The 15,722-nt window shown below is 49.4% G+C and overlaps 1 protein-coding gene across 2 annotated transcripts in view; it reads left to right on the plus strand.

Moving 5' to 3' along the window:
• LOC132454000 (ubiquitin carboxyl-terminal hydrolase 34-like) overlaps window positions 1-13,388 on the plus strand; it is a 55,085-nt gene extending 41,697 nt beyond the window's left edge. For both annotated transcript variants that reach the window (XM_060047134.1, XM_060047135.1), the window contains exons 61-78: window positions 323-476; window positions 794-838; window positions 1,041-1,145; window positions 1,337-1,484; window positions 1,898-2,202; window positions 2,575-2,904; window positions 3,304-3,461; window positions 4,429-4,507; window positions 4,671-4,797; window positions 5,913-6,020; window positions 6,244-6,348; window positions 9,278-9,402; window positions 9,607-9,730; window positions 10,338-10,417; window positions 10,564-10,704; window positions 10,822-10,968; window positions 11,334-11,490; window positions 11,622-13,388. In XM_060047134.1, the coding sequence (XP_059903117.1) occupies window positions 323-476; window positions 794-838; window positions 1,041-1,145; window positions 1,337-1,484; window positions 1,898-2,202; window positions 2,575-2,904; window positions 3,304-3,461; window positions 4,429-4,507; window positions 4,671-4,797; window positions 5,913-6,020; window positions 6,244-6,348; window positions 9,278-9,402; window positions 9,607-9,730; window positions 10,338-10,417; window positions 10,564-10,704; window positions 10,822-10,968; window positions 11,334-11,490; window positions 11,622-12,544 (3,361 nt within the window). In that variant the 3' untranslated portion in view covers window positions 12,545-13,388. The remainder of the gene's footprint in view (window positions 1-322; window positions 477-793; window positions 839-1,040; window positions 1,146-1,336; window positions 1,485-1,897; window positions 2,203-2,574; window positions 2,905-3,303; window positions 3,462-4,428; window positions 4,508-4,670; window positions 4,798-5,912; window positions 6,021-6,243; window positions 6,349-9,277; window positions 9,403-9,606; window positions 9,731-10,337; window positions 10,418-10,563; window positions 10,705-10,821; window positions 10,969-11,333; window positions 11,491-11,621) is intronic.
• The last annotated feature ends 2,334 nt before the right edge of the window (window positions 13,389-15,722 follow it).

Consider the following 15,722-nt stretch of genomic DNA (forward strand, 5'->3'; position numbering starts at 1 on the left):
TTTGAATCCCTTGAGGCTGGCTTTGTTAGTTTCTCGCTAATAGTTGCAATCGTCTATACTGATACGGCTGCTTTCCATAGTGTTGACTCTGTTGCTTCTTTTAAAATTATATATAGCTTGAAAGGCCAATTAAGTTATTTGGGAAAATATTATGTTTCATACTAAAGAAAAATGACCTCTTACGAGCATCAATGGTTTCCAAAGATACACTGACATCTGTTAAACAAATCGTTTGACCGCTGTGGCAGGCTTACTTAAAATAAATAAGTTAGTTCTCCTTTGGGGTAAAACATTTCCCATCATTCCTGTGTGTGTCCCACAGACACCTGACCCTGTCCCAGAGCGACATGGCGGCGCTGACCGGTGGGAAGGGCTTCCCCTTCCTCTTCCAGCACATCCGGGACGGCATCAACATCCGGCAGACCTGCAACCTCATCTTCAGCCTCTGCCGCTTCAATAACCGCCTGGCCGAGCACGTAGGTTCAGCCCCGCCCCCGCTGCTAGGCCCCGCCCTTGCTGTCCTGTAACCACTTCTCTCCTGGATTAGCAACGCACCATCGTAACATTGAGCCCCCTGCTGCCTCGAGCCCTCCCCCCACTCTGTTCAGCCAAAGGACATAAAGTGCCAGAATTTAAATTTTAATTAATGAATCAAATAGAGTCAACCTTTTTAATTGAAATGTAATGAAAAACAATGGGTGAAACTCCTCTGCTAGCATGGCATATAGAGCTATCTGTACCCCTCTGCATTCCTGGGGCCATTTCTGAGTGTCTTCGTCCTCTTGTGCTTCAGATCGTGTCCATGCTGTTCACGTCCATCGCCAAGCTCACTCCAGAGGTAGGTGGACCCAGAGATCTCTGAACACTCGCTCTCGCTCCCCGGATGATCCTGAGCCCTGGTGGGCTTGGCTTCCGGTCGAACCTTGGAAGACCTTTTATATCAATTCTACTCACCTCAATAACTACCTGTTTATGTCGATCCAGTAAACGGACAGGCAGGGTGTATCCTTTTTCCTCACGGTGTGCCCTGTGTCCCCCAGGCGGCTAACCCCTTCTTCAAGCTGCTCACCATGCTGATGGAGTTTGCTGGAGGTCCTCCAGGGATGCCCTCCTTCGCCTCTTTCATCCTGCAGAGGATCTGGGAGGTAAACCCCCCCCCCCGTCCTCTCAATGTTATGAGTCTATTGCTTCATCGAGGCGTCAATGGGCTTCAGAGGCCCTAAACAACCACACCCCTCCAATCTCACCCTCGGTTTAAGGACAAGGGGAAACGCCCAGAGGGTGGTGACCTTGAGGAGGAACTCAGACTGAGCTGTGTGTCTGAATCTTTGTGCAGGTGGTGGAGTACAACCCCTCCCAGTGTCTGGACTGGCTTGCGGTGCAGACTCCCAGGAACAAGCTGGCTCACAGCTGGGTGCTTCAGAACATGGAGAACTGGGTCGAGCGCTTCCTGCTGGCACACAACTACCCCCGCGTGCGCACATGTAAGACCCCCACACCCCTATCCCCTGCCCACCCACCCGATGACCCCTGGAGCCAATGACCGTCCCCCTTAACCCCTCACCCTTAGGTCTTCACCCTGAGCCCTTATCCCCTCGTCCCCTGAATCTAACCCTTAACCCCTCACCCTTTGACCCTTACCCTCACCCCATGACCTAACCCTTAACCCCTCACCCCATGATTCTAGCCCCTAACCCTCCACCCCTCCACCCCTTGACCCTGGCCCTTAACCCCTCCACCCCAGAATCTAACCCTTTACTCCTCCCCCTTAACCCCTCCCCCCTTGACAGTGGCCCTTAACCCCTCACCCCCTGAATCTCACTGTTTACCATCCCCCCCTGTCTGAACATGACTGTACCGAGGTAGTTTTTAACCTTGAAGGTCTCTCTCCCCCCAGCGGCTGCCTACCTCCTGGTGTCTCTCATTCCCAGCAACTCGTTCCGCCAGATGTTCCGCTCCACGCGCTCGCTGCACATCCCCACCCGGGAGCTGCCCCTGTCCCCGGACACCACGGCGGTACTGCACCAGGTGTACAACCTGCTGCTGGGCCTGCTGGCCCGGGCCAAGCTGTACGTGGACGCGGGCGTGCACGGCACCACCAAGCTGGTCCAGTACTTCAGCTTCATGACCTACTGCCTCATTTCCAAGACGGAGAAGCTCATGTTCTCCGGCTACTTCATGGACCTGTGGAACCTCTTCCAGGTCAGCTGCACAGCACTGCACTTACGCTAGAATAATCAAGTCAAGAATGTTACAGAACACAAATGTTACGTGAATTTCAGAATACTGAAGTGACAAAGGTTACAAAATACGATGGCTTACATAAGTTACAGAATACTAAAGTTACACAAGTTACGGAACGCTAAAGTTATCCAAGTTACAGAATACTAAAGTAACTTAATGTAAGAGTACTTCAGTTTACTTAAGTAAGTAATTAAAGTTAGAGTAATAGATTAACGGACTACTCAAGTTACAAAATTGATAGAGTACCACAGTTACAGAATAATCATGGAATACGCCAGAAAGCGTGTGATTTGCTGCACGTTCTGATAACCATCCCCCACCCCACCCCAGCCCAAGCTGTCGGAGCCGGCCATCGCCACCAACCACAACAAGCAGGCGCTGCTGTCCTTCTGGTACAACGTGTGCGTGGAGTGTCCGGAGAACGTGCGGCTGGTGGCCCAGAACGCCGTGGTCACCAAGAACATCGCCTTCAACTACATCCTGGCCGACCACGACGACCAGGAGGTGGTGCTGTTCAACCGCGGCATGCTGCCCGCCTACTACGGCATCCTGCGCATGTGCTGCGAGCAGTCGCCCTGCTTCACGCGCCAGCTGGCCTCGCACCAGAACATCCAGTGGGCCTTCAAGAACCTGACGCCCCACGCCAGCCAGTACCCCGGGGTGGGTGATGTCACCGCGAGGGTGCGGTGTCGCGATTGGCGAGATGTCACGTCGTGGTGGTGAAACCATGACGTGCTGTCACGTTGAGACGATGCCATGTCCTCTTGTGATTTCATGTATGATGTATCATACATTTATCATGTATGATCAAACTTTAATGATTGCAAAACTGCAATGCCAAGTGTTTGATAAGTAATCAGTTATCAGTAATAGTTATCAGTGTATTGGTATTGATGTGTGATTAGGTGTTATCAGTAATAGTTACTGGTGTGTTCGTATTGATGTGTGAGTGGTGGAGGAGCTGTTATCGGTAATAGTTACCGGTTAGTGGTGGAGGAGTTGTTGTCAGTGATAGTTACCGGTGTATTAGTATTGATGTGAAGGTGCTGCCCCCTGCAGGCGGTGGAGGAGCTGTTCAACCTGATGCAGCTGTTTGTGGGCCAGCGGGCCGACATGAGGGAGGAGGAGCTGGAGGACGTGAAGCAGTTCAAGAAGACGACCATCAGCTGCTACCTGCGCTGCCTGGACGGACGCTCCTGCTGGACAACCCTCATCAGGTAAACTATCACCAGCTCTCATTATCTATCAGCAGCTCTCATTATCTATCGCCAGCTCTCATTATCTATCACCAGCTCTCATTATCTATCAGCAGCTCTCCTTATCCATCACCTGCTCTCATTATCTATCACCAGCTCTCATTATCTATCACCTGCTCTCCTTATCCATCACCTGCTCTCATTATCTATCACCTGCTCTCATTATCTATCACCAGCTCTCATTATCTATCACCTGCTCTCATTATCTATCACCAGCTCTCATTATCTATCACCTGCTCTCATTATCTATCACCAGCTCTCATTATCTATCACCAGCTCTCATTATCTATCACCAGCTCTCATTATCTATCACCAGCTCTCATTATCTATCACCAGCTCTCACTAAGTGCGCTGATTTTCAGATGTCGGTGTTATAAATCGAATACTCCCTGGTGCACTAACTGGAAATTGCGACTGCCGCCGCGGCTCCTCCCCCGCAATAAACATCCCGCTTTGAACGGCTTTAAAAAGCTATAAAAGCTATAAAAACTACAAAATGACTCTATTAATGCAGGCTATGGGGAAAATGAGCAGACGTTGGCTCAGCCTGGCTCCGCCCTCTTCCGCTACGTAGCTAAGATGGCGGACGTTGAGTACGAAAAGTGTACATCGATCCACACTGCGCAATTTGACGATTTTGAGTACACCATCCGGGTCCACAGTACACTTATTTTCGCCCCGATCTTAATTGGAAAGCCCTACCTACTCAAACTAAGTATGGATATTGGAACACAGCACAGGTCTCATTAAACATCTATCATCAGGTCTGATGAACCATCTATCACCAGGTCTCCTAGACCAATGGCTTTTAAACCGTACAAATTTAGAATTAGCTTTGCATAGTCATCATAATAACCTTTTAAACGTTTTAATAATCTGTACTTGTATCATAACCTATTAAAATATGTATGTGTGTTTATGTTTGTAGCGCGTTCCGTGTTTTGTTGGAGAACGATGAGGACAGACTGCTGGTGGTCTTCAACAGAGGACTCATCCTCATGACAGAGGTACTAAACTGCTAATATCGCTATACTCGTTACTGCATTCTACTGCACTATAGCCACTAACTGAACTCTACTCAACTGTAGGCTACAATCACTCCAACATCCTTTACTGTTAGTGCTGTGGTCTCCTACTTCTCACTATAATCCCATGCCGTGTTCCAACCAGTCGTTCAACACGCTGCACATGATGTACCACGAGGCCACGGCCTGCCACGTGACCGGGGACCTGGTGGAGCTGCTGTCCATCTTCCTGTCCGTCCTCAAGGCCACGCGGCCCTACCTGCAGCGCAAAGGTCAGGGGGCTCCTGGTACTGTCATACCCTGGTGCACGACACTGCCCTGACACCACGGAACACTGCCCTGACACCACGGACCACTGCCCTGACACCACGGACCACTGCCCTGACACCACGGACCACTGCCCTGACACCACGGAACACTGCCCTGACACCACGGACCACTGCCCTGACACCACGGACCACTGCCCTGACACCACGGACCACTGCCCTGACACCACGGACCACTGCCCTGACACCACGGACCACTGCCCTGACACCACGGACCACTGCCCTGACACCACGGACCACTGCCCTGACACCACGGACCACTGCCCTGACACCACGGACCACTGCCCTGACACCACGGACCACTGCCCTGACACCACGGACCACTGCCCTGACACCACGGACCACTGCCCTGACACCACGGACCACTGCCCTGACACCACGGACCACTGCCCTGACACCACGGACCACTGCCCTGACACCACGGACCACTGCCCTGACACCACGGACCACTGCCCTGACACCACGGACCACTGCCCTGACACCACGGACCACTGCCCTGACACCACGGACCACTGCCCTGACACCACGGACCACTGCCCTGACACCACGGACCACTGCCCTGACACCACGGACCACTGCCCTGACACCACGGACCACTGCCCTGACACCACGGACCACTGCCCTGACACCACGGACCACTGCCCTGACACCACGGACCACTGCCCTGACACCACGGACCACTGCCCTGACACCACGGACCACTGCCCTGACACCACGGACCACTGCCCTGACACCACGGACCACTGCCCTGACACCACGGACCACGGCCCTGACACCACGGACCACGGCCCTGACACCACGGACCACGGCCCTGACACCACGGACCACGGCCCTGACACCACGGACCACGGCCCTGACACCACGGACCACGGCCCTGACACCACGGACCACGGCCCTGACACCACGGACCACTGCCCTGACACCACGGACCACGGCCCTGACACCACGGACCACGGCCCTGACACCACGGACCACTGCCCTGACCTCATTGACGCATGACGCTCGGTACCCTAAACCCAATTGAAACGCATCAATGTATCTGTATATATTTGTGTGTGTAGATGTGAAGCAGGCTCTGATCCAGTGGCAGGAGAGAATCGACTTCGCCCACAAGCTGCTCACCCTGCTCAACTCCTACAGCCCCCCCGAGCTACGCAACGCCTGCCTGGGTAACATGCACACTGCAAACGAACAAGCGCACTGACCTGGCGTGCTGTGTTTCTATTGGCTACAGCGTGATCCCTGACCTTGTTGTGTGTTTCTATTGGCTACAGCGTGATCCCTGACCTTGTTGTGTGTTTCTATTGGCTACAGCGTGATCCCTGACCTTGTTGTGTGTTTCTATTGGCTACAGCGTGATCCCTGACCTTGTTGTGTGTTTCTGTTGGCTAGATGTGCTGAAGGAGCTGGTCCTCCTCAGCCCTCATGACTTCCTCCACACTCTGGTCCCCTTCCTGCAGCATAACCACTGTACCTACCACCACAGCAGCATCCCTAGTGAGTACTACTACACTACTACTGCTATAGTCCTACTGTACCTACCACCACAGCAGCATCCCTAGTGAGTACTACTACACTACTACTACACTACTGCTATAGTCCTACTGTACCTACCACCACAGCAGCATCCCTAGTGAGTACTACTACACTACTACTGCTATAGTCCTACTGTACCTACCACCACAGCAGCATCCCTAGTGAGTACTACTACACTACTACTACACTACTGCTATAGTCCTACTGTACCTACCACCACAGCAGCATCCCTAGAGAGTACTACTACACTACTACTATAGTCCTACTGTACCTACCACCACAGCAGCATCCCTAGTGAGTACTACTACACTACTACTACACTACTACTATAGTCCTACTGTACCTACCACCACAGCAGCATCCCTAGAGAGTACTACTACACTACTACTATAGTCCTACTGTACCTACCACCACAGCAGCATCCCTAGAGAGTACTACTACACTACTACTATAGTCCTACTGTACCTACCACCACAGCAGCATCCCTAGAGAGTACTACTACACTACTACTGCTATAGTCCTACTGTACCTACCACCACAGCAGCATCCCTAGTGAGTACTACTACACTACTACTGCTATAGTCCTACTGTACCTACCACCACAGCAGCATCCCTAGTGAGTACTACTACACTACTACTGCTATAGTCCTACTGTACCTACCACCACAGCAGCATCCCTAGTGAGTACTACTACACTACTACTACACTACTACTGCTATAGTCCTACTGTACCTACCACCACAGCAGCATCCCTAGAGAGTACTACTACACTACTACTGCTATAGTCCTACTGTACCTACCACCACAGCAGCATCCCTAGTGAGTACTACTACACTACTACTACTATAGTCCTACTGTACCTACCACCACAGCAGCATCCCTAGAGAGTACTACTACACTACTACTGCTATAGTCCTACTGTACCTACCACCACAGCAGCATCCCTAGTGAGTACTACTACACTACTACTGCTATAGTCCTACTGTACCTACCACCACAGCAGCATCCCTAGTGAGTACTACTACACTACTACTATAGTCCTACTGTACCTACCACCACAGCAGCATCCCTAGAGAGTACTACTACACTACTACTGCTATAGTCCTACTGTACCTACCACCACAGCAGCATCCCTAGTGAGTACTACTACACTACTACTACACTACTGCTATAGTCCTACTGTACCTACCACCACAGAGCATCCCTAGAGAGTACTACTACACTACTACTATAGTCCTACTGTACCTACCACCACAGCAGCATCCCTAGTGAGTACTACTACACTACTACTGCTATAGTCCTACTGTACCTACCACCACAGCAGCATCCCTAGTGAGTACTACTACACTACTACTACACTACTACTGCTATAGTCCTACTGTACCTACCACCACAGCAGCATCCCTAGTGAGTACTACTACACTACTGCTACAGTCCTACTGTACCTACCACCACAGCAGCATCCCTAGTGAGTACTACTACACTACTGCTACAGTCCTACTGTACCTACCACCACAGCAGCATCCCTAGTGAGTACTACTACACTACTACTGCTATAGTCCTACTGTACCTACCACCACAGCAGCATCCCTAGTGAGTACTACTACACTACTACTATAGTCCTACTGTACCTACCACCACAGCAGCATCCCTAGTGAGTACTACTACACTACTACTATAGTCCTACTGTACCTACCACCACAGCAGCATCCCTAGTGAGTACTACTACACTACTACTACACTACTACTATAGTCCTACTGTACCTACCACCACAGCAGCATCCCTAGTGAGTACTACTACACTACTACTACACTACTACTGCTATAGTCCTACTGTACCTACCACCACAGCAGCATCCCTAGTGAGTACTACTACTACACTACTACTATAGTCCTACTGTACCTACCACCACAGCAGCATCCCTAGTGAGTACTACTACACTACTACTACACTACTACTGCTATAGTCCTACTGTACCTACCACCACAGCAGCATCCCTAGTGAGTACTACTACACTACTACTACACTACTACTATAGTCCTACTGTACCTACCACCACAGCAGCATCCCTAGTGAGTACTACTACACTACTACTGCTATAGTCCTACTGTACCTACCACCACAGCAGCATCCCTAGTGAGTACTACTACACTACTGCTACAGTCCTACTGTACCTACCACCACAGCAGCATCCCTAGTGAGTACTACTACACTACTACTACACTACTACTATAGTCCTACTGTACCTACCACCACAGCAGCATCCCTAGTGAGTACTACTACACTACTACTACACTACTACTGCTATAGTCCTACTGTACCTACCACCACAGCAGCATCCCTAGTGAGTACTACTGCACTACTACTGCTATAGTCCTACTGTACCTACCACCACAGCAGCATCCCTAGTGAGTACTACTGCACTACTACTGCTATAGTCCTACTGTACCTACCACCACAGCAGCATCCCTAGTGAGTACTACTACACTACTACTACACTACTACTGCTATAGTCCTACTGTACCTACCACCACAGCAGCATCCCTAGAGAGTACTACTACACTACTACTACACTACTACTGCTATAGTCCTACTGTACCTACCACCACAGCAGCATCCCTAGTGAGTACTACTACACTACTACTGCTATAGTCCTACTGTACCTACCACCACAGCAGCATCCCTAGTGAGTACTACTACACTACTACTACACTACTACTGCTATAGTCCTACTGTACCTACCACCACAGCAGCATCCCTAGAGAGTACTACTACACCACTACTACTATATATACTATTCACTACCACATCCAAGTTCCTACCTAATGCCTTTCTCTTGTGTGTGTGTGTGTGTGTGTGTGTGTGTGTGTGTGCGTGCTCTTGCTCCAGTGTCCTTCGGGCCCTACCTGCCGTGCAGGGAGAACATTAAGCTGATGGGTGGGAAGAACAACATCCGGCCCCCGAGGCCGGAGCTCAACATGTGTCTTCTGCCCTCCATGGTGGAGACCAGCAAGGTCAGAGACCAACACACACTCACGGTGGACCCATACGGGTCAGTTTGTATGACGCCACATGTCACCCAATGAGCGCCTGTCGCTCAAAGGCATTGGGGTAAAACCGTAAGAGCAAGCTGCGACACCTGGAGAGGCCGTTCCACGCTGCGATGTCATTGAGGTGTTCGTCGGGTCATAGTGTGTGTGTGTGTGTGTGTGTTGCAGGGGAAGGATGAGGTGTACGACCGCATGCTGCTGGAGTACTTCCTGTCCTACCACCAGTTCATCCACCTGCTGTGCCGCGTGGCGGTCACCTGTGAGAAGTTCACCGACACGCTGGTCAAACTCAGTACGTACAGCAACACCGGCGTCCTGATGACCTTGGTACCGCCTCGGTTCCTTCTGGAATGCATCCTGTAGTGCTTCCTGTTATACTCTTATGGTGCCTCCTAAAATGCTTCCTATTTCAATCCTGGAATACTTACCGCCGGACATCCTTAATCACACCTGCAAACTTGTTGCTTTTCGGCGACAAGTTTTTTTTGTCAATTGGTCATTCACGTGAATCGCGTAGAACCAGAGAGTTTTTTTAAGGGGGGGGGGGGGGGAAGGCTGCCCTTAATGTGAAACATTACTGGATAATTGTCCGCAAGCAAGTGGAGAAACAAAGACATACTATTGAACATTAGTGTTTTTCAGAGATGGAATTAAGTTGAGAAAAGATTTAAAGTTTTTTTTATGCAGTTTTGCTGCCTTTCCTTTCCAGTATTTTACCCCTTCAGAGGCATTTATATCGAAATTAGAAGATAAAATTACATTATTATTGTACTCAATTATTCCATTATACTCAACCACTGCATGGGGGTCAGTCAGCTACAATTCAGAGGTGGATTTAGGTGTGTAATCCAGAGGTTGAGGTCTATAACTCTGAGGTAATTCAAAGCGTTCTTCCTCAGGTGTGCTGATTGCGTATGAGGGTCTTCCTCTTCACCTTGGCCTTCTGCCCAAACTGTGGACCGAGCTGTATCAGTCACAGGTACATGCACACTCACACACTCCTACCACAGACCTGAGTGTGTCCTTATGAGGTCCTGTGTTAATCAACCAGAGCGTGTTAATGAAGCCCTGTGATCCCCCCTGTGTCTTTATGGGGCTCTGTTCACTTGTTGTCCTGGTGTGCAGTCTGCCTTGGCCAAGACCTGTGTGAAGCAGCTGTGTGAGGACCCAGCCTTCGGGGAATACATCAAGTGCATACTCATGGACGAGAGGACCTTCCTCAACAACCCTGCTGCCTACTCCTTCCTCTCCTGCTTCCTCCACAAGGTAGCACCACACATACCTCCCCACAGCACTGTGTGTGTCTGTGTGTGTGTGTCTGTGTGTCTGTGTGTGCGCGCGCACAGTGTTTGCTATATATGTATCTACCGTGTGTGTGTCCAGGTGCAGGGCCAGGTGCTGTCGGGCCCCAGCTGCAGCAGCCTGGTGGGCATCCTGGTCACCAACCTGCTGAGTGAGCAGGACCGCATGCAGCCCGAGCTGGCGGCCCACCGCAGCGAGCTGGACAAGACCAGCAGCCTGCTGAACGCTGTACGTATAGTTACAGTGTGTCTTTACGCGAGTACATGTACACACACACACACACACACGCATATGGATATATATTTAATAAATAAATTAAATTAATTGATTAATAAAACCATTGCCTTTCCCACTAAGGACAGAGCCAGGGGTTGATTGGTTAATGTCCAGTGGTAAAGGGGCTGTACTGTACATTTACCCCTTCCCTAAAACCACCAGAAATAGAAAGAGTTTGCATGGCAAAGGGTTCCCTAGGTAAGGTTACCGGGACCATCTTCTGTTACGTTGGATGTTTACATGGCAGATCATCAGCTCCTGAGGCTTCCTGACCCACTTCATTAGCCCTGATCCTCTGTTCCGCCCCTCCCCCTCAGGACCTGCGGGCGCTGCTGCTCCTCCTCCCCCTGCAGGCTCCGCCCTCGCTGGATGCATCGCTAGGCTCCGCCCTCCAGGAGCTGCTGGCGCGCTGCCAGGCCTGCCTGCAGCGACGCAGCGCCTTGGAGCAGGAGGAGCTAGACCGCAAGGCTCGAGGTAACACACACACACACACACACACACACACACACACACACACACACACACACACACACACACACACACACACACACACACACACACACACACACAGCTAAAACACAGTGTTTGTGTGTGTGTGTGTTTAGCTGAAGAGGAGGGTGCCACTCCAGTGAAGCGTCGCCGTGTGAGCGGCGGGGACGACGACCACCGGTCACCGGAGGGCGTCGCCACCGAATCAACCCCAGGGACGCAGTTCGTACCCTCGTCTTCCTCCTCTACCGTCACCACCACCACCACCTCCTCTTCCTCCTACACCTCCTCTTCGTCATCCTCCTCCTCTTCCTCTGCCATGCCGTCCACCACCACCACCACCACCACCACCAACACCACCACGACGGCGGCGCCGGCGGCGACTACCCAGGGGGACACCGACACTAACGACGACACTAACGCTAACAACGCTAGCACGGCTGCACCGGCCGCTAAGGCCGACCAGCAGGAGGCGCTCACCCCCACAAGCGCCTCCGACACGGAGACGCGGGACTCCTCGTCCCTCATCGACCCTGGGACGGAGCAGGACCCCCCCTCTCCCCCGCCCCCCACCGCCGCCCACCCCCCCTCCCCCTTGAAGGAGGAGGAGGAGGAGAAGATGATGGACGCCTCCTCCGCCTCCTCTTCGTCCTCCTCCTCGTCCTCCTCCTCGTCCTCGTCTTCCTCAATACTGCAGGACGGGGGGGGGGAGCTGTATGTGCGGGGGGAGGACCCCGGCCCCTCCCACCGCCGGATGACCTCCGCTGAGCAGCAGGAGGAGGAGCACAGAGGAAGGAGGGGGGCCGTGGGCAAGGCCACGCCAGACCAGACCAGGGAGGCGTGTCCCAGCGCAGCTCCTGTCACGCCTTCCTCCTCCGAGGGGGCGGGGCCAGAGGGCAGTAGGCACAGCCCCTCCCAGGTACAGTCTAATGGGGGCCCGCCACAGGACATGCTGGACACCCTGTACAGGACTGTGGAGGCCACCATCGCCGTGGTTACCAAACTGTCCGGAACAATGACGCCACCCTCGTCCTCATGACATCACTCGCTCGCCGCCACCAAGAGATAATAACCCTTTGATGTTTTATTTGTAGTTGTATTTTTATGGGCGGAGCTTAGCTTTGTTTTGTTTTAATTGGAGCTGGATATACCAGCCCGGACGTTCCCCTCCCTGGCCAATCTGGGCCTTGCAGACACGTCAGCTGACCAGGAGGAGATGTTGGCTGGAGCATGTGGCCTCTGATTGGCCGCTGTTTGTAGTAGGGGGCGAGGCTGGCTGTTTGGCTTTCCGCTTTGGTTGGTTTGTTATTTTGTGTTTTTTACCTTTTTCACATTTCGCTTCGGAAGGACATTTTTATTTTTTTGTTTTGGTTTTGCTGTAAGAAGGGGAGATCCCGTAGTGTGTACATTTAATTTTATTGCATTTTTACGTGTATAAAAATGGCTTCCTCTATGCCAGTTTTATACTTTAAAAAGAAGGCAAAAGAAAGTTGCCTTTGTTTAATTTTTTTTCTCCTGTGGTTTAATTATCCAAAAAGCTAAGTTTACTTGTACATTAAAAAAAACAGAACTACAAGTAACTTGATTCTGTTAAGAATCCAATCTAGTCATTTCCTGAAGGTGTATATGAAAATGATATATATAAAGAACTTTATATATACATATATATATAAACACACATATATATGAATAAATATAAAAAGCGGTGCTTCTAGGATTGTGTGTAGAATAAAGCCCACCCCACCCCCACCTGAATGGAGCTGCCTGGGATATTGTTCTTCACTGAGAAACATTCCACCATCTACTGTCATTTCCCCTCCTATTGTTTTCTTCTGACTATTTTAATAGAGGATAAATTAATAAAAAGCATTTTTTGATAAGAACGAGCTGAAATCTATTGTGGAACAAGTTTCCCTCGTTACTTTGGGGCCGGTCTACTCCGGGTCCTAAAGCCCCCCTGCTGGCTTCTCAGATGGAGTCGGTGTTTATGAATGAACACTGACGATGGTGTAATCATGGAGAATGTTCAACATTGAGTAACGAGCGGAGTTCAGGAAATACTGATCCATCAAGGAAGGAACCTGTTAATAAATTGTGATCAGTACAGATGTCTCTATTCCCTACTGTCTTCACATTATTTATTATACCATTTCAGTTTGGACAGTTGACAAGCTAAAAGCCAGACATATTATTCCCAGAAGACTCACCGTGACCCAACTTCATCAGAATTCGTATCGTTTTATTGTGAAGGTGCACTCTCTCCAAGCCAAATGTGTTCTCGGGCCAATGGGAATCATATTTTTGAATGGGCAGAAACTACGGTAAGTATCTGAATTTAAACTGAATAAGCACTTGGAATAAAACAAGACCTATACAAGCTATGGGATCTTCAATGCATGATGTTATAGACATATATACACGTATGCACATGTGATGTGGGGCCGTGGGTCTCAGAAGTAGATTATTTAGTTTCTGGTTGATATACTTTTATCTAAACAATGGTGACAATGAATCACGTGGCATCTAACCAACTGATGCCCTGTAGCCTATATTACAGTGGCATCTAAACATAACACCTTTGTATGGCCAATAGGTTATAAAAAGGCCCCTAATTCTGCTAATTTGATAGCAAGGGGGAATCTCACCAGGCGTGAGGGACCCTTCTATGGATGTGTGACTATATACAAGAGACTTTTACAACTTAAACATTCATATTTCAAATTCAAACTCAATTCAAATTGATTAAAAAAAAAGTTGTTACCTTTTATCATACCTGGGAAGTTGACCCATAGGCTTACAAGTGGGATTTATTTGAAATAAAATAGATTTTATGTACGAATAAATAATAAATAAACATAGCTCTCCCTGTATAATATTGGTTCTTTATTTTAGTACATTTTTTTCCTCTTTTACAATTAAATTAACATCCGGAGTCCGGATTGATTAAGTGCGATAAACACACGTGATTTTCGACCATAACACACGTGGTAACCCTGGTGATTTACCACCTTGCGTTCGGGTCGTGGAGAAGGACCCCAGGGCAGGAGGTGGGTCCGAGGAGGAAGCTTTGCAGCGGGTGAGATTGACATTCACATGGCACTTCGTCTGGACAGCAGAAGGTAGGCTACGTTGTTTTGGATCTGTTCGACGTGAGGTGTTGTGACTGCTGGTACGCCTTGCGACTACGGTACACTTGCTGTTACACAGTATCGTACTACATGTTATTTCAATAAAGTGCCAAAATATTTGGTAGCATCAAATTCCATCCGTTTAGTTTGTTAGTATTAATCTCTGAAGGTCAAAGTAAAAAGAAGGGAGTTTTGCAGCTCTTTGAAGGTAGAAAAAAGGGTTAACTAAACCATTAACAATAGAAAAAGCTAAGTAAATGTTCAATACAAATTGAAACTCTTTCAGATTTATGTAACCATACAGAAATAATAGCAAACTATATGGAATGTTATAAATTGCAGCCATCCCAGTTGTGATCATAATGATATTGAATGCTCTCATCGTGGCATCTTTGCCCTCTGCTCTTTGTCTCCTCCCTTCTCCTGGACTGGGCTGTTTTAGAGCCCACATGACTGACACACAGCAAAAAAAACATCAGGGAAAAGGAAACTATGTAAATTCCTAGCAACACCTAGCATAACTTTTCTGTATAGAATAAATAGGTAATACAAAAGCCCAGCGTGGTTAACCAGACAAAAGAGCAGCACATCATTTTATACCTCAGTAGTTTCCTGAGAGGTCACAGGGTGAACCACAGCCAAATAGCGTTCCACACAGGTAAATCCCTGAAACAAGGGTCGAGAGAGGTTTTGGAAACCTAGGAAAAAGCTGCTTACGATCGATAACACTTGAAGATACTTCTCAGTTAAATAAAAAAGACTGAAGAATGTCAGAGATGGCCAGGTTGGTTAAGGCAGTAGAACTCTGAAGTTATGGTCTCCAGGCCTCCTCTGACAATCAGCAACAGGACATAGAAGTTGATTGGGGGAACTTGATCGCAATTCTTACTCAAATCGTATGCAAATCTTTATTTCTCAAATGTTTTACATCAGCATGGAAATATTTGCCAGGTGTCTGACTCAACTCTCGCCTTTCCACAAACACCTGTGAAACCTAAACTCAACGTTTTTACTTTAGGTGTTCATCAGTAAGGGTAGGATATTGTTCAATTCGTAACAGCCAGCAGCTAATTTAATAATGTATTAATC

Source organism: Gadus macrocephalus, chromosome 3 (assembly GCF_031168955.1).
Source record: "Gadus macrocephalus chromosome 3, ASM3116895v1".
Classification (NCBI taxonomy): Eukaryota; Metazoa; Chordata; class Actinopteri; order Gadiformes; family Gadidae; genus Gadus; species Gadus macrocephalus.